Below are 23,930 nucleotides of genomic sequence, written 5' to 3' on the forward strand. Positions count from 1 at the left end.
GCTCAGATAACCATTCATGTCAACAATAAGTGGAAAGGGGCACCGGAGGAGAAAAGACCTCTGGGATGATGACGAAGACGGATTGAGAAAAGGGGTTACCGCAGAAAGCCCATCAACAGAAGTTGAGGAGAATGAGCTGAATCTACTGCAGCCGATTGACATGGACGATGCTCGAAAGACATCTAGAGAAGCATATCTCAAGAAGCGTCTTGAAACAAGGCTCTATGATCTAGAAGCGGATGTTCAACGCCTTGAAGTACGCTCAGATCTCAGTGCAAAAGAGGCCCAAGAGTACAGAGACAAGAAGGAGCTCATTGAATCCATTCGCTTCACTAAGGATACAGACAAACTCGAGGAATACAATCTACCTGGAAGCGATGAGACTAGTTCTGATGCTGACCGGAAGCGCAAGAGAAAACTTCTCTCCACCAAGGCTCAACCTGAGCCAGAAACGATAGATACAAAGAAGAAGTTCAGGTTTGAGAATCAATGGGAACTTGATCAGCTTCGGAAAGCCAACGAGATCAAAGCAGCCAATCCTGATCAGATACAGGTAAAGCTGGATCAACAGTACGAGTACGTGTTTGATGACTCACAATTCATTGACTTCGCTGAAGAGGATGCGTCGGCAGATGTTTCCAATGACGAAGAGCCTGTGTCTGTTGAGACTTCGAATCGTAAAACCATGAGAGAAGTGAGAGAGTCATTACCAGTGTTCAAATTCAGGGAAGAATTTCTCAAGAAGGTGGAAGACAATCAGGTTCTTATTGTTGTGGGAGAAACGGGATCGGGTAAGACAACCCAACTTCCGCAGTATTTGATGGAGGCCGGGTACACAAAATCACGCAATGATAAAAATCAGATTAGAAAAGTGGGATGTACTCAGCCAAGACGAGTGGCTGCGACCTCGGTTGCTACAAGAGTCGCTGACGAGGTCGGATGTCAGCTAGGTGCTGAGGTGGGTTACAGCATTCGTTTTGAGGAGAGCACATCTGAGATGACAGAGATCAAGTATCTCACTGATGGTATGCTATTACGAGAATTCCTCACAGACCCGTTACTTTCGACATACAGCGCTCTTATGATCGATGAGGCTCACGAACGAACTGTCTCAACCGAAATAGTGTTGGGATTACTCAAAGATGTCATCCGAGAACGAAAGGATTTGAGGCTCATTGTCGCTTCTGCAACGATCAATGCATCTAAGTTCTCGGACTACTTTGACAATGCACCCATCTTCAAGATTCCGGGCAGGAGATATCCTGTCGATGTCTGCTACACAAAGAACCCCGAAGCGAACTATATTCAAGCAGCTATAACGACAATCTTTCAAATTCACACTACTTCAGAAAGCTCTGGGGATATTCTTGTATTCTTGACAGGTCAAGATGAGATAGAAACGATGAATGAGACATTGGTGGATGCGTGCGATAAACTTGGCTCCCTGATAAAGAAACTAATAATTGCTCCTATCTATGCCAATCTTCCTCCAAAACAGCAGCAGCGTATTTTTGAACCAACTCCTCCCGATGCTCGGAAGGTAGTGCTTGCAACGAACATTGCGGAAACATCGATCACGATAGATGGTATCAAGTACGTTATTGACCCGGGATATGTGAAAGAAAATGTATTCAATCCCAGAACAGGAATGGAAAGTCTTGTCGTTGTTCCCTGTTCAAGAGCGTCGGCGGATCAGAGAGCAGGTAGAGCAGGAAGAGTCGGTCCTGGAAAATGTTACCGCCTCTTCACAAAATGGTCATTTTACAATGAGTTACAAGCCAACCCAACTCCTGAGATTCAACGTACAAACTTGAGCCTGATTATTCTTATGCTTTTGTCAATGGGAATTACTGATTTGATCCACTTCGACTTCATGGATCCACCTTCTTCGCAAACACTCATTAAATCCTTCGAGCTTCTATACGCACTTGGTGCCCTCAATCTGAGAGGTCAAATAACGGATACTGGTCGAAAGATGGCTGAGTTTCCAATGGATCCCATGTTTTGCAAAACACTCTTGAAAAGTGCTGACTATGGTGTTACTCAAGACATTCTTTCCATAATGGCCTTGCTATCTGAATCATCTTCTCTTTTCTTCCGTCCGAAAGACAAGAGGGAACAGGCTGATAAAAAGAAGGAGGCATTCCAGCATGAAGTGGGTGATCATCTTACTCTACTTAACATCTGGAATGAGTGGGAAGACACTGGCTTCTCGAATATTTGGGCAGAAGAAAACTTTCTTCAATACCGTACATTGAAAAGAGCAAAGGAGGTTCGTTCTCAACTAGAAGGGCTCTGCAAGCGAGTCGGGATTGATTTGCAAGAATCCAAAGTAGAGCTGGACAAATTTTATGACACCCGACTTCCGAGAATCCAAAAGTCATTGGTGGCAGGTTTTTTTCCAAATGTGGCAAGGCTTTCAAAACTTGGGTCCAGTTATGTTCAATTGAAACGAAAACTACCGGTGTTCATCCATCCATCATCAAGCCTATATCCGTTGAAGCCTCCTCCAAAACTTTTGTTATATCATGAATTGGTTCTAACATCCAAAGAATACATGCGGAATTGCATGACGATTGAAGAGAAATGGCTAGACGAACTTGCTATGCATTATTATACAACAATCGATCCCGAAACAAAACAGCAGAAATAAGTGAATATCTAACAGGCATTTTTTTCATATTTCTCTTCATTGATTGAGAGAACCGATGCGGCGGTCGAATACGTCTCCGCTCTTTTTTAAATTGACGAAGTATTCGGACGCCTCTTCATGTCCTAATTTTTTAGTCAACTTTGCAAAGAAAAGACCACAAGCGTTACAAAGTGTACGACTTCCTGTGGGCCCAGATCTCCACTCAGGTGTTTTTCTTGAACCACACTGGCTGCACTGAGTATTTTTCTTTAAACATAGATCCTTATTGAGAAGATTCTGTGGATAAGTGACGCCTTCCGACGAATGCTTCGTTGCTGGTCTAGGTGAACAAGAAAAAAGAACCTTTTCATGGCTCATCAAAGCACTTTTCGGGCTGCGTTTGCGTCTCTTTCTCAATTTTTTGTCAATTCTTGCCTCCCTTTTCCTCCTTTGCGACGATTCAGAATTGCCATGGTAGCCTTTATCACTCTCAGAGCCTGGTGACAAAGATTGAGGAGTAGCCACATGAATTGGATCTGTTTTTGATGATTCCTGGCCATTCTCCTGGTTAACGACTTGCAGTAATTCTGAATTGGAGACCAAGCGAGCCAAGGAAGAGGCTGGCGTCGAGGACTCGCTAGAGTGTCCTCCTGGGTTTGGATCTGTCAAAGGGGGGATCTCATATGCCACCACTGGTGACAGGCGAAGATGGTGGTCTTTGAATTTTTGTTTGCCGCTTGTTATTTCCTTGAGATAAAGCTCGACTGGTAACTTACAATTGGTAATTAATTCTGAAAATGACGGTATTTGGCGACCGCAATCCCATTTCGAGTCTGCCAATTTCCAGACATCATATCCGAATTGAAAGCTCATAGGGAGAACAAAAAGATGGTTGTAAGATCCGAAATAAGATCTTTCAAGTTGGTCCATATTATAGAGATGCACGATTTTGCAAGGAAAAGAAAGATTTGAAAGGGCGGAGCATCCCCCGATACTCGCTGCCACTGAATAATTTATTCTTCTTCATGCGGCCTGCCGCATGCTTCAGCATGTCTGACAGATGTCGAACAGGTACACACAATGTTCCCAGGATATGTCGCTGATCTAGCCGGTTTATCCCCGCTGTGGGAAAGGCCGAGCATATGTAGTGACCACTTTCCTTGTTTCGATTTGAACCCTTACCTAAGCTCACAATTTTGGTTGTCCAACAAAATTGGCATTGTTCCACGAATTGACTTTTGTCGAAAACCCTCGATGATATTATTAATTGGTACTCACGTAGAGATTTATTTCGTATGTTGGAAGCTTCTCGGTCAATCAAAGAAAGATTGCCTGGAACTTCGGCTATTGGTGACAATAGCAGAAGAAGTTTCCATCTAAGATAATGAAAAAACAGATCTTCGGTAAATCAGAATCTCATGAGCACAATGGACCCGATCTTCTTACCTCCAGAGCTCGTCAAGCTCGAGAGACGACTCGGAAAAATTTTTCATTTCTTCATGCATCCGACCCCAGCCGGCATTCTGGAGCTCATGAATATCTGCGTGACTTCCTACTCTCCGAGGCAAGCTCATGCGACTACTACAAGCGATCATGCCCTCACTAATGAAAATGCCTACCAAGAAATAATCACGATATTGAGGTGCTGACTGGATATTATCAGTTCAATTTCGCTAAATCTTTTGAGTTTTTAAAAACTCAATCAAAATCATCTCTTCGCAGTTTCAGGTTCCGTACCTCGCTAAGGAATAATGTGTACAGGGTTAACAAAAATCGCGATCTCAGACGCGAGACCGAGTGCGATAGTACCCGCATATCGGGCGTACACTTCTACTCTTCTTTTGGCGATATATCCCACAATCGCTGGGGAGTTATTTTCTAAGATGGAGAAAAATAACCCCCTTCTTCCGTTCGCCTTTTCTACAAGCTCGTTCGATGAGAAATCTGCCTTGAACACCGATCCACGGGAAAAGCACGTCATAGATGAGAACGCTAGGAGTAGCTATCACACGAGAGGACAAGAGCGTCAAAAGGGCCCTCTCAGACGAGCAGCACCCCTTGTGATGCCCCAATTGAAAAGAAAAATGGGAGAGAGTTTCAACGAAAAAGATGATATCAAGAGAAGAGATTATGATGTCTTCAATGATCCGTCTAGTGACGAATTCGAGTCCCATGACACCGACCCAGACTCACTTCATGACAAACAGCATCATTATCCACAGCACGTGGCTAAGGAATTTCCCAGCAGTCCCCCTGTGCTTCCCCAAATGTCGGAATTCGACATATCCACCACTACTCAAACGGTCCCGGATTCTCCGGTGAATATTAATCCTGGTTTAGCAAGTTTGAACACCTCTCCGGTCCAAAAGCATAAACCCAGAGTCATTGACCACAGAAGCTCGGAACCGGATTTTGGCATTGGTCCCTTCAATCGATTCAAGACCTCCAGCTACATTGCATGTCCTTCGACTGACACAGATTATGCGAGCGAGCCCGATCCAGTAGTCTCCGCCTCGCTGTACGCTTTGGCACGAAATAAGCTTTTGCAGGCATTTGAAGACGTAACTGCCTCGGTTAGTTTGGAAGGGATGGGGCTCACAGAGGTACCGGAAGAGATTCGAGACTTGAATAATTTAGTCATCTTCTCGCAAGACCCAACCAAAGACTTGTACCAGTTGTACTTGACAAATAATCGGCTACGCTCTCTCAATCCAGCTTTGTTTGCGTATACCAAGCTCAATGTCTTGAGTTTGCGCCAAAATCTCCTTCGGTCTATTCCTGCCAGCATAAAGCATCTCACCAATTTGTGTGATCTCAACATTGCAACGAATCATCTACGCTACTTACCAGTTCAAATTCTTGACCTTCCAAAGCTTAGCACATTTAGAGCGGGACCCAATCCATTCATTTCCATTCCTGTTGACGCCATTCACGTACCGGAGTCCGAGGTCCCCTCTCCGAAGTTTGTCAGCCAAATCATTGAGCACTGTGAAAAATCAAATGTCCCCACTTTGAAGTCCTTATGTTTGCATACTATTGCCAAATATGACGTGACGTACAGCGAGACGCATTCCTGGAAGCGCCATACCCCTCGTGTCGTACATCACTTAATAGCGAAGGCAATCGCAAAGGGCATGTTTGAGGATACTTGCAGTGAATGTGAAACTGTCATTGTGGAACCATACGCAGAGGTGTACGAGTGGTGGGATTTCCTACAAAACACCAATGTACCCTTCAAACGAGAGTTTTGTTGTGGCAAATGCGTTGGTCAATACAAACTGAGAACAGGATACTATCGCTAATATTATATATTCCCTCATGAGCAAATACAGATAATTAAGTCGCTGCATTTATTATAAAATAATCCTCTCAATTGAAATATTATTTTTTGCGGTCAATATTCTCCATAAGATTTCTGAAGACGTCACCCTCGCCATTTTCCCACGACACCAAGAACCCTTCGAGCTCAATGACGAAATGAAGCGAGATTTCCATCTGAATCGAAGCCATCATGGAACAAACCATGTGAAGACCCCTCTCACAAGCATTTAAGAAGATGGGCAACTCCTTTATGGGGTGCTTCTTCAAATTCTCGGATTTGGACAAGGCTTGCGAGCGGATGCTTCCCATATTTGGAGACTCTCTTCTTTCCATGAGTCTCGAACAAGCTGGGCACCCAGAAGCAATCTTGGTATACATGTCACATTTCAAAACGACGAGCTTCACATGTCTGATCCAACCGCGTAGAATCCCACAGCTTTTATTTGTCTCCTTCTTGAAGTCTTTGAGGATGAAAGTACTTTCTGAGACTATTCTTGAAATGGCATAGTTGTAACCTTGTACATATTCTTCCTCGATAGTCTTTGTGATAGGCTCGTTGGGGAATTTTTGACCCATGTGCTTAGACAGAAGTATTTGCATGATTCCACCAACCAGGACACTATGTTTGAGGCATCGAGACACTTTTCGACGCAAACACTTGCAAGCGTAAGTCAATTGTTGATTGATACGATCCACCTTCTCTAGTTTTGCAACCAAGGCTTCATACTCCGTATCTGGTTCAGTATGTGGGCATTGGTACTGTCTGCGTCTTAACTGAAAGTCACCAACTCGAGCAGAGTGGTTGGGAAGAGTCATTATGCTAATTGGGAAAAAAGTGCTACAATCAAATATTGATGTGGGTGCAAAAAGCACAATGCGAATATATTATGGGTGACCATGATGCGAGCCCGGCCATGCTGCAATACCGGCCGCTCTGGGAGAAGATTCTCTGCTGCTACTCTTGGAACCATTCAATACCTCAAGTCGATCATCAAAGAATTGCAAGCTTGACATCTGCTCTAAAAGTTCAGATTTGGTCGACGAAGGAAGCTCGGACTCTTCAAGCTCCACTTTCAAGCGCCGACTTCTATCAACTATGACATCGTCAAGACTCTCTATGAACCTGTTACCGAAGCTTTTGTCAGTCGGCAAGTTCATGTATATTTTCTTTTGTAGCAATTTTGCGGTCCTCAAACTCTCGATAATCTTAATGAAGTATGAGTCTTGCTTTATGTCTTCCACTTTTCTTCCATCAGTGGGAGGAGGGTTCACAAGCAATAAAGCAGCATAGTAAAGCATGATATGAATATGCAAGGGTACATACCTCAAATTATTGAGGATGTCTTTGTCACTCAAGACAAGATTGAGAACAGTCTGAGCAGCATTCATGGCTATATTGAGACTAAGAAGAGTCTGATCATGAGTAATGAGCTCCCTATTACTTATGAGCTCATCCTCGTCGTCACTGTCGTCTGAATCAGACACTTCTTGTTTGTGGGCTTGGTCTGTCACAAGATCAGCTTTTTGCCTCAATTGATGGTACCGCTCCCACTTTGGGAATATGACACTCTCCAGACCAGTCTCAACCTGAAGTTCTCTTAAAGCAGAACAATTGATATGCATCTTTGCAAAGTTGTAGTAAATAAGTGTCGACTTTGACAGCCACACTGCTCCATTGTTGACGGGTGCGAGTAGAACAGTCCACGAGACCATCCATTTGTCGAGCTCCAAATTAGATTTGGATGGTATGCCGAAAGCACTTGGTGCGATGAGGTCCCATGCGTTACCCTTGAATGCTTCCCTTATAGCGACGTTGTACTCAACTTGAGAGACCAAGCGCAAGTCAGTCAAGTGAGAAATATTTGACTTACTGTCTTCGGCTTTGACGGCACTATTTTGCGATGGAACAACTGCCTTGTCCTTTGAAGCATCAGAATCGGCATGTTCAGAAATCTCGAGAGGTTTCTTATCCCTGAGAAGTAACTTTCGGCTATGCGTAATCGAATAGTCATCAGAATCAAAGAGAGACTGCCTATTGAGCGACATACACTGCTGGCCATCAAGGACGTAAAGAAGGTACCACAACTTCAAGCGATCTTTTGGATTGAGAGTGCTTTGATCATCGGATTCAGAAACAGGCCTGTTGAGACCGAATTCTTTTGCTAACTGAAGAGCCAAGCCAGTGAATCTTTGAGAGTCTGCTAACCAAAAACTGCAAAGAATAAGGGCCAAAATAATGTTAAAACCTTCAGTGTCGGATTTGGGCTTTGGCTGGAAGAGAATACCAGAGCAAAGCTTATGTAAGTGTTGCTGCAATGCAGCTTGTTTGGTTGAGATTTCGGGGTCAGGATAGTGCATTGCTGCTATGCAGCAGACGGCGCAAATGAGTAACGGTGATGTTACCCAAATCTGACTAACTTGTAACTTGTCGATTTCGAAGCCGAACAACTGTTGGGAGATATTTGTATCAAAAAACCGGAACAAAAGCTTAGCTTCTTGAAGTGTGATGACAGAGTCACGAAAATCCTCTTGCTCCGTGCGTCTTCTTTTGAGTAAAAAGTAGTCTTGGTGGGCTGAACGCTTTCCTTCCAGACTTCTCTCTGACTCTGAAGAATCAGGTGTAGATGCTATACTGTTCGAGTAACTGTGTCCACCCAGTGAAGAGTCCTTGATAGCTGGGAACTTCGGAGGTCCCTCTAGTTCGGGCCCATTATATCGCTGGTTACTTCTGAGAGCCTCGACTAAGCTATCGAATTTCGACTCGAATGAGTTAAGCTTGTTCTCCATTTGCGACTTCCATTGCAGGTCAAGATCACCTGTTGGCCTTTTGTTTAAATGCGGCAGTAAAGTCGATATGGACAGTGGTGGAGGATTTGAATGCATTGGTGGTTTTGGTTGACTGGGAATCGGCAGTTGGTAAATGCCCGCCTGGGGTATCAGTGGTGGCGGCTGTGAAGAGAAGTGCTTTCCATGATGCGGTAGGGGTGGTACCTGAGGAACCATATGGAAGTCTGGAAGACTTTGAGGACCGACCTGCGGTAGTTTTAGCGAGGGTAGTTTTGGCACTATCTGACATGTGCTAGCAAGACCATTCTTTATACAACGCGTACAAGGAAGTGACTCTGTGTACTCGCATTTCACTTTTGACCGCTTGCAGTTGCTGCAAGGTTTGGTCCTTTTTTCTCGAGCCATGTATTCTGACCTTGAGAAGCGTTGTAAATGGCAGATCTGATATCGATGCGACAGTGTAGGTGATGCACCGTATGCAAGCCCGAACTAGTCTTGGTGATCCAACAACGTTGTCTAGAGTATTTGATGTCAACAAGTCATTTTAATTGCTTTTTTTTTATCAATCGCTTTTGGTATGAGAAGAAAAAGAATATACCTCTGTTGTTAATGGTAGGATCTGGTTGAGCACGATTACCGGCTATCAGGTCCTTCGATGTTTAAAACGGCGGTATGCTATGCTAGAAATTATAATTATTCAAATAAATGTATAACGATGAAAGCCGTCGTTTCATCATTTACCCACAAGGATGTTATTGTTTATGTTTATCTCATTTGCAAGTTCACCCAAATTTTGTCAATACATGGCTATTGGTTGCAAAACTCACGTATTAGACTGTAGGCACAGAACCCTAACGCACAGAACCCAGATAATCCAAGTAATAAGAACCTATGGCTTTAAACTCTCAATACTCCATGATTTCACTCACTTTTATGAAATTTATTATGTAGTATGGCCTTACTTTGCTTGTATCATTTGCAATCATTGCTGCACCCGTACCCCAGGCAGGATCCCTTGCCCCGGATTCTTGTGAAAAGCGATGATACTTTCAACATCCACACTCTTTTTCCCGGAATGTCTATGAAACCCAAGATCAAAAGCTTTTTCGGAGCCTCCAGACAGTACGTTGTTGCTGGAGCTTCAAACAACCCTTCGAAATTCGGCTTCAAGATTTTACTGTGGTATGTGAGCCACGGTTTATCAGTGATTCCTATAAATCCAAAGGAGAGTGAGATCCTCGGCCAGCCCGTTGTAAAGTCAATTCCCGAAGTTTTGAAGTCCCTCAGTGCTGGTAAAGATATTAATCAATACAAGCTTTCAAGTGCTGATGGTCTTAGTGTTTCATTCTTGACTCCACCCCACATTACCGTACAGACCCTCAAGGATATTGCTGAGGTTCCAGAATACAAGTCACTTATTAGAGGTTTATGGTTCCAGCCAGGAAGCTATGACCAGGAAGCATTAGACACTGCTGAAGCATTGGGATTGCTCGAGAAGGTGGTTCATCAAGAAGAGTGTATCCTCATTCGTGGCGAGGAAGGAATGTATAGCGCCAACTTGTAGATGCAAATTAAATTATCTATTTACAAATAGAGCGAAGGGAAGCGCTAGTCTAGCATCTTCTTGATGTAGTTGCCCCAGGACTCGTCGTCTGGAGGTGGAGGAGGCTTCTTGGGAGATTTGGGGTCAACTTCAATCTCGTAAGGAAACGGTGACACATCGAGCGTTGTAATAGGAGGTATGTGATCTTTTTTGCTGTCTATCTTCTCATATATGGTCATGAGAGTCTCCTCGAAACTTTGACGGGACAGTTGCACCCCCTTGTCGTGCATCAGGGCGGTGTCAGCCGGTAGTTTCTCTGGAGGAACTGGGCGGCAGTTGACATTAATCCGCCACAGCTCCCACACAGAGGTATCTTGCAGAAGATCGTCCTTAACGTGGCCAAACCACAGCGACTTCTTCTTGATCTTGGATGTCTTGTGGAACAGTACTAGAAGCTGACCCACCTTGGGCTGCGATAGCGAGTCGGCCGATCCGAAACCCTTCCTTATAAGCTGGTCAATCTTTTGGTCAAATAATGAGTCAATGTCCGGTAGATTGTTGGCCACGGGGTATGGGATCCCCATGAACTCATGCGAGCTGGGGGCAATGGGGCCAAAGAGCCTGTGAAAGAAGATACACCATAGCACACCTGAAGTTAGTTTGTTCTCGGTCATCACGAACTCATTAAACATACCCTTGAGAGACTCTCGCACGACAGCTCGGTCTGCTGTGAGATTAAGAGTAAAATCCATGTAGTAGGAGGGATTGCGTGCTTCTTAGTTATCGTCGCGCTTGCGTAGAGGACTCCGAATCTGCGACACCAGGTTTGGGTATGCAAAGGAATGATCTGTATATGATTTTCCGTAATTTGCAGAAATGAGGTATTCTAGAATGTTGGATTCAGCCTCGGGATTTGCATGTCTCCTCCTTTCCCCATGTGTCTCACCTCACTGCTTTTCGTAGATATACTTTCCTTGAAGCATGTCGCCGATGATGCTATCTACCTGGGGAAGGCTCTTTTCAGTAAGAAGCTCGAGTTCTTCAGGTGTAAACTTGGACAAGACATGCTTATCAACTGGGAGAGTGTCTGATTTGCCCACACCAATGCCAATCTTCGTGTAGCCTGGACCCACAGCCTTGTCTATGGATCTGAGTCCATTGTGTCCTCTGGCACTGGTGTTTTGCCTTCTGACCTGTACTTTCCCAGGGGCAATTTCAATCTCGTCATGGAGAATTACCAAGGCGGTCGAATGCCCAGGATATGACTTCTGGAACTGGTTCCAAGCCTTGCCGATGGGTCTTCCTTGGAGGTTCATGAAAGACAGAGTAGACTTGAGGAATTCACAATTTAGGGACGGACATTCGGAAGCATGGAATCCACGGTATCTCAGCGATGACTTAAGTGGGGGTATTTCTGTTCTCTTCTTTATGATTTCCTCGAGAGCCCAGTTACCGACATTGTGCCTTGTTCCAGAATACTGAGGTACAGGGTTCGCTATGGATGCGAAAAGTATAGCAGGTGGCTTTCCTTCTTTAAGAGTCAGGAACTGACGAGGCGTCTGCTGGGGCCAAATCCACCCCACATATCGTAGCATTCGGGATATAGCTAGTTTTTCACATACGCGAAGACCCGCACTGAATATCTACATTGGACTGATATATACGGTTGATCATCAAGTCTTACTAAAATCATTATTTCTTCCCAGACTTCTTCTTCTTCTTTTTCTCGTCGACTTTCTTTGGCTGAGTCTTGGACTTGTCTTCCTTAGGTTCCTCCTTGGGTTCCTCTTTTGGCTCCTCTTTGGATTCCTCCTTGGGCTCTTCCTTTGGCTCTTCCTTTGGCTGCGCAGGCTTGGATTCTTGAGTAGCCTCCTTTCTGCCAAGTTCAACCAAGTCACGATGAGAGTTGTCGTATCTGATATGCTGAGACTTGGAGACAGTCTTGAGCTCTTGAAGTCTGTCTCTCAAGGTTGGCACATCTCTGAGGTTCTTCTCGAGTTGCAATCTCTCTTCCTCGAATTTCAAGCGACGCTCAGCGTCCAAAACACCGAAGTAGTAGTTGCCCTTACCATCGAATTTGAGCAAACGGTTGTGGAAATGCCACAAAGCGGGTCTGTGAGCAACGGAAAGCAAAGAGATTCCAATCTCTTGAGCATGCTTGTACATGAATTGTTCCATTGTTGGGGACACAGCAGATGTACACTCGTCAAGAACGGCGAATTTTGGCTGGTGGTAGTAGAGTCTAGCCATAGCCAAACGCTGCTGAGCACCGGTGGACAACTCCTCGTTCCAATTCTTGACAATATCCCAGTCCTTGTTCTCGGGCAAGATATCGCTCAAGTCCAAAATTCTGAGAATTTCCTCAAGGTCCTTCTCGGTCTTTCCATGCTTGTTTTTCTTGAACTGCTCTCGGGTGTGTGGGTATATGATTTGTTCTCTCAAAGAACCTCTGCAGAGGTAAGCTCTTTGAGGCAAGTAAAACATGTTGTCACTCGTTGGGATTGTGATTTTACCGTACTTGCAAGGCCATAAGCCTCCCAACATTCTAAACATGGAAGATTTACCACATCCGTTAGGACCGGCAATCAACAAATGCTGGCCTGGTTTGATGCTGAAGTTAAGCTTTTCGACCAACGTCACATCAGCTGGAGTGACAAGTCTGACGTCAGCGAAGGTGATTTCGTCACCGAAATTAACATTCTTCTCATCTTCTTGTGGGGTAGACTTCTTCCTGTCCTTGATGCTATTCAAGGCATCCTGAAGGAAGGTGACTCTGGTTGCGTGACCAACGAATTGGAGCAAGAATCTTCTAGAGTAGATCAATCTATCCAACGAGTCTGATGCACTCATCAACAATCTTCTGTTTGTGATGAAGTCACCAGCAGCATTGGGGTCAGGGTCATTGCCCAAGTACTTGTTGATGAAGACTGGTGCCGAACACAAGACCAAACCGGCAGCACCCCAGAAGTACTTGACGATGAATGTTTGAGCGATTTCATGGATAGCACGCTTCCAGTACTCCATCTTCAAGAAACGTTCAAGCTGGTAGTAGCAGAGGTCGATGTAGTCAAGCTCACGGTCGTGACCACGCAAGAAGGCAATTTCTTCGTTGTTGGAAACAATCTTGGAGTGAGCAGAACGGAGCTGTCCCTCCAAGTTAGCCTTCTCAGATGCCAACTTGGCGAATGGTGGCGAGAAGAATCTCAATACGATGGTGGAGAAGTGAGCCAACATACCAAGGGCAAGGGTACCCTCACCACTGCCAACACCACTTCTGGAAAGTTCCTTGGCACAAAGAAGCATGTCCAAAGTAGGCTTGAGAAGCTGACCGGGAAGACTTGCCATGGCGGAGGCCAATCTGGAGACATCGGTAGAGAGTCTCTGATCAGGGTCCTTGATCTTGCTTTCAGACAACTGAATCAAGGCGTAGTAGTTGGGGTCCAAGTTGTCGGGGAGGTAGTCCTCAATGATACCGTTGTTCAAGTTCATACGCAAGTGCTGGCGCATCTTATCCTTGGTCCAGTTAAGCAAGGCATTGACGAAAGAGGCAGGGAAACCAAGAAGCATCCAGAATGCCAAAAGCTTTCCGAAACGCTTGAGTCTCTTACTGACCAATGCACCCACAAGCAAACCGTCCAAGTTTGCCACCTTGATGGTCAAAATGGCACGGCAGACCAAGAGCACCAAGTGAGACACAAAGTATCCCACCACCGGGTTCACATAAGAAGGGATGGCGGACTTGAGGAGCTTCCGGAGCGACTCTCTAGTGAGCTTGGGCTTAGTTTTCTGCTTTTCTGGGTCCAACTCATCTGCGGCGGGGTCCTTCTTCTTCCGACTGCCAGAAGAGCTATTGGTTGCACCAGAGAAGGCCGCCGTGATCAAAAGGATATAGGAGGCATTCAATAAGAGAGACCTATTCGACTTGTAGGCGTTAAACACCGCCAAGGCGAACGAGTCTCGCTGCACCGTCTTAGAAGGTGGTGGCATAGCTTGACTTTAAGGCCCGGTGTAATAAATAGAAGATGGGAATAGCTGAGAAAACATTTCGGTATCCTGGAGGTAGATAATCTCTTGACTGCATCTTGGCGCCTGAGCGTTCAAATGTGGGGAGCTTTTTTGATCCGAGGAAGCTGGCTGCGAATCTGCGGGTCTAGTTCGGTCAAAAGAACATAATTTTTTTGAAAAGAAGTAAATTTGGATACTACGATGGTGGCTCTTGAGATTCATTGTAAACTATATTTAAGAAAATGTGGCCATATGGATGTGGTAGTGAGGGACCCTGAAGTACTAGGTGTCCTAGCCGCGCCAAGTAGAAAACGGCGCAGCAACACTGTGGATTGTATTGGACGAGACACCCACTTGAAATGGGCGTTTTATTATTTTTCATTGAGAAAATGACAATAAGTGCAGTCACCTGTTTGACTAGAGTTATTCAAAATCAAAGTGGGGAGACCTTAAATTTCATATACTAGGGGCGTCTAGACGACTACGTACCAGCCTCACTGAAACACTGAGGTGAGTAGGGCTAGAGGACGTGGGTGCTAAGCCACAAACATATCCCTTAAGGTTGAGGTACCACAACATCTTCTTTGTAGTTAAAGAAGTATTTGCTCCATAGCAAAATATCGAAATGCTTGATCTTTAATGTGCCGATGGACCTGCCGTGCTGCTCCGCAGAGCTGCACGAAAAGATGCACATTTCTTAAGACCCAATGAATGAAGAGACAGTATGAGGAATTCACAATGCCCTTCGAGGAGGGCAACAGTTTTTTCTGAGTTTTGGCCAATCACCAGATGTCAATTTCATCTCTTTGTTCCACTAGACGAGCGTCACATCCGCCAGTCCGAAACCCATCTTCCAGATATCACGATTCACCAAGAAGAGCCTTGAAGTCCTCTTTGTCCTTCTGGATCCTGTGCTCAAGCTCGTGGACTCTCGCAAAGTAGAACTTGTTCGCTAGATCTGTGGTGGTTTTGCAATCCGGGTTCTCCTCCAACATGTTTTCATACAAAGCAAGAATCTGCTCTCCCGTAGGAGGTTTTGTGAGGCTGTTTTCATGCGTTCTTCTCAGCAATTGAGTGCTGTCATGATGGAACCAATCGCTACCAATGCTCTCCAAGTCCTCATACTCCCTCACTGAATCTGGCTGGATGAGACCCTGAGTATGAAGAAGTTGTGAGAGTAATAGGAGGTCTTTGTTTGTGTATGATTCAGCGGACGTTATTATGGATTTGCCAGTGGCAGTCATCTTTCCATGTGGTTAGGGTTATCTATTTTACTAGTGACCAGTTCATACAGGCCCCGCTCTCCTAGGCATAAGGTGACACCCAATCTGGGCGGCAAAAAAAAAGCATCAAAAAGTGGAAATCGGAAAAAAGTCAAAAGAGCTGAATCGTTCCCGTTTTTTCCCAAATGAAGCGCTATAAGTCTCGACATTGAAATTCTCAGATTCTAGACTCGATTTTTCACTAGCTCCAGACCTCAGTGTCTCTGTTTACAAATTGACAGTTCTCATACAGTCCCACGCCTCAGCCATTAGCCAAAAGTAGCCACAAGAGATCAAATAAGCATCAGAAAACTAGGTACCAAGCTACATACACCGGACTCATCCTATTGTCATGTCCAAACTATCACCGTCTCTCAATTCGAGACTTGCAAATATCGATATAACGCAAAACCAGAACACATCTTCGAAAGCTCCGAAATCACCCAAGAAGTCTTATCCAGCAAGCCTATATCCAAGAAATTACCATGGTCAAAGCGCCACAACGCCCTGTAAAGCACCCGTACTTTCTACAGCGAGAAGAGCTCAGTCTAGATCGGTTTCGACCTCAAGAAACCTCAATGAAACAGCCCATGAAGTCTCACCAGAGAGAAAACACTCAAGACAAATATCTACCGCCAATGACTCAGACAAAACCTCCAGAAAGCCCTCCGGAAAGGATGTTCAGTTTCTGTTCATGAGGGATACTACATCGTCCAGGAAAAAACAGCATGCAGCCAAACTGCCAGTTCCTCCGAGCTTACATCCACCGCAGCAAGATAGAGCTGTTTCACACCCCGAGCTCTATAACAAGAGGCCATGTACACATTCATCATCATCAAATAACGTGCCCCCCTTGAGAAAATCAGATACGAGGGCCCGAGACACCAAAGCATCAAAATCAACAAATCTAAAAGCATCATCACCAAAGAAATTGTCACACTCTGCATCCTCCAATGACGTCTATCTGCATCTCTGCGGTGAATCAGTGAAAGCAGACGACCTCACCCACAAGAACTTTCCTAGACTGATAGGTTTTAGGCTGCTTTCCTCAGCATTGCGTCAGGAAGTCACAACTCAATCGCAAACTTCACGACCAGCCAAGGTATCTTCTCTAACGGAGATGTACTCGATCTTGCACAATGCTGATGAATCTCTTTTTGAAGACCCGCGTACTTCTGATCCATCATTGGAGGCTAACGCACCCATTTTATCCCACCAACTACATTTACACCCAGAAGGACAACATGCCAGCGTGTATGAGCGAGGCGAGATCATGAGAAAGCAAGAGGTCTTCTATCTAGCGAACTCTAGAGTGAAGAATATCAACGTACATGCCTTTGATTCGGGCGACTACAAAAATAACTTTGGCTTCGACGACAAGAACGGAAATTACATCATCTCGCTCGGTGATCAAATTGAGTACCGATACGAGATAAAACGTGTACTTGGTACTGGGTCTTTTGGAAACGTGGTTCTTTGTGTTGATCACAAGTACTCCACCCCAGAGAAGCAGCGCAAGGTCGCCATCAAAATCATCAGAAATGACCTCAACTGGTCTTTGCAGGCTGTAAGCGAGATCAAAATGCTTAAGCAGCTAAGCCAGTCATCCAAAGATGTTATGAACGATCACATCATGAGTTATTACGACCATTTTCATTTCAGAGGGCATATGTGCATCGCGACGGAGGTCCTCTCACTTAACCTTTTCACATTATTGGAGCTCATGTCATTCAGGGGCTTGAGTTTGGATTTGTTGAAAAAGTTCGCAATTGATATACTCCGAGGGTTGAAGTTTGTCCATGAACAAAAGGTAATTCATTGCGATGTTAAGCCGGAGAACATCATGATCAAACTTCCGCTGGACTATGATCCACATGATAGTAGCATTCCTACTGACTTTACCGTGAAATTGATTGATTTCGGCTCGTCGTGCTTCGAAAACGACACCTCATATTCTTACATCCAATCTCGATTTTATCGTGCCCCTGAGGTGATTTTGGGATCGAGATACAGCAGCAAAATCGACATTTGGTCACTCGGCTGTGTTCTAGCAGAAGTCTTCACCGGTGCTCCAATTCTTCCTGGGAAAAGCGAGGTAGAGCAGATAGCCCTCATTCTCGAATTGTTCGGTGCTCCACCGGCATCTTACATCATCAATGAAAAAAAGAAGCTCTTAAGATTGGCGCGTGTCAGCTCAAGCAAGATTCGTGATCCTGTTGTTGCCGAGTCCTCGGTATATGGGAGCGATGTTAGGGCGCCAATCGATGAAAAGAAGATAAAGAGGACCCTATTATACTCACTCTTCAATGCTGAGGGCAAGGTAAATCTTCAATTCATCAACCAGCTGCTTATTGCAAATGGGAAAGAGTGCAATGGCAGCGGGCATGTTAAGAAATCTGTGAAGCTCAACCTGAGATCCTTGTCTGTTAGTCTCCGTCTTCATAACTCGGGGGAGGCGGAGGCGGCGCAGTTTTCTAAATTTATGTCACGCATGTTTACTTGGAACCCACTGGAACGCCCTGCGGCATCGGAGCTCCTTGTCGACCCCTTTCTAGAATAAATTTAAGCATTTCGGCTATCGCTAGCTGATCACACCATTCACACATTCTCGATAGGATTTCGCACCCAGATCTCATGCACCGCCTTTGTACTAGCCTAGTCCACTCCCCACACTGTCACATGACATACATTGCGAGAGACCCTCTACGCTACTTTCTTTTCAATTGACAGCACCACACCCACAAGCTATTTTCATGTCGACCAGCCCACCTGCAAAAGGGAGTCGTAAAAGCAGAGTGCTCAATTCGTTATACAATTACACTAGTGATATGGCAGAAGCACACGCTGGAAAGAACCGAGGCATAGCTGCGGGCACTGCTGCTACCATCTTAGGAATGGGCCTAGAGCACGTTGAAAAGACAGCAGACGGTGGGGTTCGAGCAAAAGACGGCAGTTTCGAGTATACCGAAGAGGAGCTCGAAGCAGTGAGGGAAATGGCCCTGTCGGCCGAGGAACACCAGGCTGCAAAGGAACCAACGCATTTCATGGATCGGTTCATGGAAAGACTCATTAGCCACACAGTTCCTCAAGATACTGCTGACTACCATGAGATCAATACTAGAATCAAGGATCCCTCGAGGAAAAACAAGGCTCCGTTGTCGATTCGGAAACTCGGTTCGAACATGAAAAGGTTGAGTTCGAAGATGGGGTCGTTTTTCAAGCTCCAGTATGGTGTCATACACGTTATCACCTGGAAACAACCAACAAAGACGCTCTCTGTCTTGGTCCTCTACACTGCTATTTGCATGTGGCCACATTTGGTTGTGGCGCTTCCTTTGCTTGTGTTGTTATTCGGCGTCATTGTCCCAGCATATCTCCACCGCCATCCCATGAACATCCCAGAGCTTGTCAAGACGAAGAAGCGGGGCCAATCGCTTCTTGAGTTCTTCAATCAATCGGAAGACGAGAGCGTTGTGATGGATTTGTTGAATGATCGTTCGGAAGAGTTCTCAGATGACATGTCTACTGCTACTTTTTCGTCCGAGTACTCAAGAGCAACGACCGCCACGACAGCCACGGGTGCCACAAGCTCATCAGCGTTTGCGCAAAAGGGTCTCAATGCGGCAGCTTCAGTTTCGTCAGAAAACCAATCAAAGTTCGTGAAATCGCAGGTATCGACGTTCATGAACATGAGAGACCTTCAAAACTTGACGACTGACTTGCTCAATGGCATAGACCACGCTGAGAAAGTCGCCACTGATATCGTCGGCTTCAAGAATGAGAGACTTACTACCTTCATCTTCTACATCTTGACGTTCGTTACCTCTGTGGTGCTCTTTGTTGGAAGATGGATTCCATGGAGAATCATATTCATTCAAGCCGGCTGGATCGGCATGATTGTCTGTCATCCAAACGCCAAAAAGTATATTCAGGCGCTCAAGAAAAAGAGGCAGCCACCGCCAGCTGTGGAGGACGATGGAGACGAAACCGAGGAGGAGGACGCAGAGGAGCAGCCTCCAAAACGTTTGCCTCACGAGACCTTTGATAGACCAGACATCATTGTCGATGATGCTCCTGAAGTTCGTATTGTCGAGATCTACGAGCTTCAAATCCGCAATATTCTTAAGCACGAATGGAAGCTTTATGGCTATTCCAAGAGACTCTTTGACTATGCCGACAAAGTGAGGGTCTCCGGCAAGAAGCCGCATGGCGTCGATTCTATTGGCAAAATTCTGCCACCCAAGGAGTGGAAATTTGATTTTGGATTTGCCAGTAATTGGCAGGTCGACAGAAACCCCGAGCTGTTCATTCGTGTACGTGGGGTTGATAAGACTCACTTGAAGATCAAAGACGATGAGAAGGAGGGCTGGGTGTACGACAAACTTCCCGCTGCACAGGATTCCACCATCGAATTCAGAAGACGCAGACTTTACAGGGAATGTTTTAGATACGCCCGTCCAGTCAACAACAAGGTCTTGTAGGCCGCTATATACATTCGAATAGGCATATATTTATCTGGTTGCAAAATAGGTGCGTCGCTGCAGCGCATACACCCTTACCTCACAGGTGTACTCGAACACCGGACCAACTACTGATACCCATCACTGAGCGATTAACATGGACAACTTTTCGAGCAAAGTGAAGGTTTTTGATGCCTTTCCGAAAGTTGCTCCGGAGCATTCTGTGAGATCGTCACGAGGTGGCCTTTCGTCAGTCTTCACGATAGTATTCGGCCTCTTCATTCTTTGGGTCCAGGTCGGAGGATTCCTTGGTGGGTTCATAGATAGACAGTTCTCTGTCAACAAGAAGCTCGAGCTGAATCTCGATATCAATGTGGATATTGTCGTCGCCATGCCCTGCGACATGTTAACCACAAATGTCATGGACATCACCAACGACAACTTCTTGGCCCATGAGGTGCTCAACTTCATCGGAGTGGACTTCAATATTCCACCATTTTTCAACATGAATAACGAAAACGACAACCATATGACCTCCAACTTGGACAGGGCCATGGAAGGGTCCCTTCGAGCTGAGTACGCTGTCAAGGGCAAGCGCTTGAACACAGATGCTCCTGCTTGTCATATATTTGGCCTGATTCCAGTCAACCATGTGAAAGGAAGGTTTTTCATTGTGCCCAAGGGAACGATGTATTGGCTGAGAGAGGCAGCGCCAAGGGAGAGGTTCAACCTCTCTCATTTGATCTACGAGTTTTCCTATGGAGAGTTCTACCCATTTATTGACAACCCATTGGATTTCACCGGCAAGGTCACCAAAGAGAAGGAACAAGTCTATAACTACTTTGCCAAAGTTGTCCCCACGTTATACGAAAAGATTGGTCTTGAGATCGACACATACCAATACTCCCTCACAGAGACTCACCATAAGGCTAGGGGCAGTGGGTACACTCCTCCAGGAATCTTCATGAACTACTCGTTCGAGCCCATTCGTCTTCTGATTCGTGAAAAGCGTATCTCCTTCTTTGCATTTGTGGCTCGTATTGCAACCATTCTCTCCGGGCTCTTCATCGCAGCAGGGTACCTTTACAGGCTTTACGAGAAGCTCCTCTTTGTCCTTTTTGGAAGAAGGTATGTGGACAGAAACAGAGAGAAGAAGGAAGGTGGTCTCTTGGACCATCTGGTGCCCCAAAACAAGGATTTTTAAGCCATGAAGACCCGGAGCCGCAGTCTCCCGGGATACACAGCGTTGTATATACGGTCCTTTCCTCGAAACCAGCCCGGTGCACGCGAGGAGGGGCCTTAGCATGCCAGGGGCATCTAATCTTCTGGCCTATATTCAAGGCTCTAAACGAGAACTTTTCTCTTCCCGATTCGGCTTGAGCAAATTGCACAAAAATAGAAGACATCACCATTCACCAACTACAGACCTCGCCGACGCCAGAAGGCGTACTCTACACCCTTCATCTCTGCCCAAGCGGCAATCCTCTTTGGGACGGTTTCCGCGCCAAACTTTTCCCTCGTCTTTTAACAATGCCTGCGTTCGGGCTATCTTCGCAACGGCTGCATCAACTCTACATAGAAGCACCGACCCCACTCATCTTGACCACCAACATACGTATTTTTTCCCCGCGGCATTCCCTGTCAGGCACGAGTATGGTCAAAAGCTATGCCCGAAACGACTAAAAAGAGAATCAAGCGCTCTCGATTGGGCTGCCATAGGTGCAAAAAACTCAAGATAAAGTGCTCCGAAGATAGACCAACATGTGTCGCCTGTGCCAAAGCTAAGGTATCGTGTGATTACTCGTTGAAACTCACGTGGGGAGGAAGGCCATATAAGAACGCTGAACGACGGAAAGCTTCACAGATCAAAGCGCCTTCCCATCAGGGCGGAGGCACCAACCCCGGAGAAATCACATTTGTTGCAAGCTCCTTCGAGGGAAAGACCGAAAGCGACCAGCTGGCTCTGGTAAGCGAGGAGCCGGCCTCTCCATCTGTTGCTCCGGGGCAAATCAAGTTTGAAGAAGATGAAAGTGCTGTGAACATGGCACCTTCTGTCTCGAACGCCTCAACCAACATTTCCACCAACATTTCCACGAACATGTCCACAAACATGTCCCAAACCCTGAGCGGAAGCTATGCTATTAACTCGGAAAAGACTTTCCTGAACCATCTGCCACGCTTCTCCCCACTGCATTACACCGTGTCTCCGGACAGAAACCTCGATCATATCGGATCCCCTGCAAGCAGCACGCCGCTGCTCATTACTGGCATAATTGATAGCTTCTCTCATGACATTGCTGAACTCGAGAGGCAAAACGAAAGCTATGTCCGGTCTAGTCACAGCGGCTCTCCAAAATCAAACCCAGCCTGGTCTCCCACTGCAGTGATAAAGTCACCATCCATGAGGTCTGTCTCTCCCTTGAGCCCAATTTCGCCGAACTCGGACCCGTTACTGCGTTATCACTCCCTTTTAAATCATACGTCTCCTTCTGAGCCTCACCAGGCCTTGCATACCTTATATTCCATCCCACCACAACTCACACCCCTCCCGGATCTTCTATTGAAGGTCCCTTGTTACCGCCAATTGCTCAACTTCTGGGTTGAAGTTGCTTCTAATGAACTTGTTCCAGCCCCGTCACACCTATATACTGACAACCCATTTAAGGTGTTGGTACCACAGATGGCAATGCGATATCCCGGAGTTTTGACTACTGTTCTTGCATTTGCTGCCCGCTGGAGAGGCGTCTTGACCAACGACCTAGAGGACTCAACGGAACTCGTTGATCAATTATTGAACAGATCATGTAATGAGCTTCTCAAACAACTTCAGAGCGAGGAAGAAGCCACCTCAGATGGCGCGTTGCTCACTGCATTACTCTTGTCCTGTTACGAGGTGGTCAATTCGAATGATTTTGACAAGCATAGGACACACACCATTGGTGCAAGTCAAATCGTCCTTGCTAGAAGTGCTGCTAAAGAGGCCCATCAAAGCTCGCCATCGTCCGACGACTCTGACAACTCCGATCGTTCCCTTTCCATGGTTTATCATAGAGATGAAAGTAATACGGCCTTCTTTCTCACGCGATGGTTCTTCTACGTTGATGTGCTTGGAGCTTTGTCGGCAACTCGAGGGCAAGATAAGTACCTTCGTGCCTACAGAAACAATCCTTGCTATGTCCCCGTGGGTGCTAACAACTTGGCGTTGAATGACGTGCAAGATCTCGATCTCCGTAACGACATTGATTTCTTCATGGGCTTTGATAGCCGTATTATCCCTCACCTCATCAATATTGCACTCCTTATTCGGGAGGTCGAGAAGGTCGAGGAAGCTTCGAACGGTGAAGTTCCTCAGCTACCAGTTTGGATAGTCACAGAGGCTTTGGAACTAAAACACAAGCTTACACAGGCGCACGAAGCCGGTGAGGTTCGAAGGCAGGCCCTGACGGAACGCAATATTGATACCACTTTGAAGCAAGACTCACGGACGGATAAGCACAAAGGCATAGACAAACTTCTTGCACACGATAACTCACTTCGTGCCAGCAACAAGCTTTTCTTTTACATGGGGATGATAAATCTCTACCGTCGTATTCTCAAGATCCCTCGGCTGTCACCGATCGTTCAACAAATTGCCAACGATATGGCCGATGTCTTACACTTCGGAATTGAACCCAGAAGCTCTGCCGAGCTCTGTACCATCTTTTGCCATTTCTGTGCTGGGTGTGAACTCCTCGATCCAGAAAGAAGGCAGCATATATACGAGAGACACTTATGGATGGCCCAATCTGGCAACAACAACGCTTCAAAGAGTTTAATGGTAATGAAACGCTGTTGGGAAAGTGGTGAAGATTGGGCTTCCGCAGCAGACGCCTTGGATATCGACCTCGTCTTGATGTGAGAATGGCTGCAAAATATCAGCA

The 23,930-nt window shown here is 45.8% G+C and overlaps 12 protein-coding genes across 12 annotated transcripts; 6 read left to right on the forward strand and 6 right to left on the reverse strand. All coding sequences in view use genetic code 12, as the record gives it.

Moving 5' to 3' along the window:
- Positions 1 to 16: 16 nt before the first annotated feature.
- Positions 17 to 3,153, forward strand: CXQ87_000166 (DEAH-box RNA-dependent ATPase; the record flags this gene model as incomplete). The annotated part of the gene is made up of 2 exons (XM_025478749.1): positions 17 to 2,272; positions 3,127 to 3,153. 2 exons carry the CDS (start codon positions 17 to 19, stop codon positions 3,151 to 3,153), a joined length of 2,283 nt encoding a protein of 760 aa, XP_025338222.1.
- A 1,362-nt stretch (positions 3,154 to 4,515) lies between these two features.
- On the forward strand, positions 4,516 to 5,934 carry CXQ87_000167 (uncharacterized protein; the record flags this gene model as incomplete). The annotated part of the gene is made up of 1 exon (XM_025478750.1): positions 4,516 to 5,934. The coding sequence occupies one exon, from the start codon at positions 4,516 to 4,518 to the stop codon at positions 5,932 to 5,934; it is 1,419 nt and encodes a 472-aa protein (XP_025338223.1).
- Positions 5,935 to 6,013: 79 nt separating this feature from the next.
- CXQ87_000168 (uncharacterized protein) lies at positions 6,014 to 6,529 on the reverse strand (the record flags this gene model as incomplete). The annotated part of the gene is made up of 1 exon (XM_025478751.1): positions 6,014 to 6,529. The coding sequence occupies one exon, from the start codon at positions 6,527 to 6,529 to the stop codon at positions 6,014 to 6,016; it is 516 nt and encodes a 171-aa protein (XP_025338224.1).
- Positions 6,530 to 6,838: 309 nt separating this feature from the next.
- Positions 6,839 to 8,740, reverse strand: ZCF30 (Zcf30p; the record flags this gene model as incomplete). The annotated part of the gene is made up of 1 exon (XM_025478752.1): positions 6,839 to 8,740. The coding sequence occupies one exon, from the start codon at positions 8,738 to 8,740 to the stop codon at positions 6,839 to 6,841; it is 1,902 nt and encodes a 633-aa protein (XP_025338225.1).
- A 1,075-nt stretch (positions 8,741 to 9,815) lies between these two features.
- Positions 9,816 to 10,304, forward strand: CXQ87_000170 (uncharacterized protein; the record flags this gene model as incomplete). Its single annotated transcript, XM_025478753.1, has 1 exon — positions 9,816 to 10,304. The coding sequence occupies one exon, from the start codon at positions 9,816 to 9,818 to the stop codon at positions 10,302 to 10,304; it is 489 nt and encodes a 162-aa protein (XP_025338226.1).
- Positions 10,305 to 10,348: 44 nt separating this feature from the next.
- On the reverse strand, positions 10,349 to 11,035 carry CXQ87_000171 (uncharacterized protein; the record flags this gene model as incomplete). Its single annotated transcript, XM_025478754.1, has 1 exon — positions 10,349 to 11,035. The coding sequence occupies one exon, from the start codon at positions 11,033 to 11,035 to the stop codon at positions 10,349 to 10,351; it is 687 nt and encodes a 228-aa protein (XP_025338227.1).
- Positions 11,036 to 11,230: 195 nt separating this feature from the next.
- CXQ87_000172 (peptidyl-tRNA hydrolase) lies at positions 11,231 to 11,878 on the reverse strand (the record flags this gene model as incomplete). The annotated part of the gene is made up of 1 exon (XM_025478755.1): positions 11,231 to 11,878. One exon carries the CDS (start codon positions 11,876 to 11,878, stop codon positions 11,231 to 11,233), a length of 648 nt encoding a protein of 215 aa, XP_025338228.1.
- A 97-nt stretch (positions 11,879 to 11,975) lies between these two features.
- Positions 11,976 to 14,270, reverse strand: PXA2 (ATP-binding cassette long-chain fatty acid transporter; the record flags this gene model as incomplete). The annotated part of the gene is made up of 1 exon (XM_025478756.1): positions 11,976 to 14,270. The coding sequence occupies one exon, from the start codon at positions 14,268 to 14,270 to the stop codon at positions 11,976 to 11,978; it is 2,295 nt and encodes a 764-aa protein (XP_025338229.1).
- An 878-nt stretch (positions 14,271 to 15,148) lies between these two features.
- Positions 15,149 to 15,532, reverse strand: CXQ87_000174 (uncharacterized protein; the record flags this gene model as incomplete). The annotated part of the gene is made up of 1 exon (XM_025478757.1): positions 15,149 to 15,532. The coding sequence occupies one exon, from the start codon at positions 15,530 to 15,532 to the stop codon at positions 15,149 to 15,151; it is 384 nt and encodes a 127-aa protein (XP_025338230.1).
- Positions 15,533 to 16,670: 1,138 nt separating this feature from the next.
- Positions 16,671 to 20,031, forward strand: CXQ87_000175 (uncharacterized protein; the record flags this gene model as incomplete). The annotated part of the gene is made up of 2 exons (XM_025478758.1): positions 16,671 to 17,979; positions 18,296 to 20,031. The coding sequence occupies 2 exons, from the start codon at positions 16,671 to 16,673 to the stop codon at positions 20,029 to 20,031; spliced, it is 3,045 nt and encodes a 1,014-aa protein (XP_025338231.1).
- A 136-nt stretch (positions 20,032 to 20,167) lies between these two features.
- Positions 20,168 to 21,214, forward strand: CXQ87_000176 (uncharacterized protein; the record flags this gene model as incomplete). Its single annotated transcript, XM_025478759.1, has 1 exon — positions 20,168 to 21,214. The coding sequence occupies one exon, from the start codon at positions 20,168 to 20,170 to the stop codon at positions 21,212 to 21,214; it is 1,047 nt and encodes a 348-aa protein (XP_025338232.1).
- A 462-nt stretch (positions 21,215 to 21,676) lies between these two features.
- On the forward strand, positions 21,677 to 23,908 carry ZCF32 (Zcf32p; the record flags this gene model as incomplete). The annotated part of the gene is made up of 1 exon (XM_025478760.1): positions 21,677 to 23,908. The coding sequence occupies one exon, from the start codon at positions 21,677 to 21,679 to the stop codon at positions 23,906 to 23,908; it is 2,232 nt and encodes a 743-aa protein (XP_025338233.1).
- Between the last annotated feature and the right edge of the window lie 22 nt (positions 23,909 to 23,930).

The sequence above is a fragment of the Candidozyma duobushaemuli genome (genome assembly GCF_002926085.2).
Source record: "Candidozyma duobushaemuli strain B09383 chromosome Unknown A_B09383, whole genome shotgun sequence".
Classification (NCBI taxonomy): Eukaryota; Fungi; Ascomycota; class Pichiomycetes; order Serinales; family Metschnikowiaceae; genus Candidozyma; species Candidozyma duobushaemuli.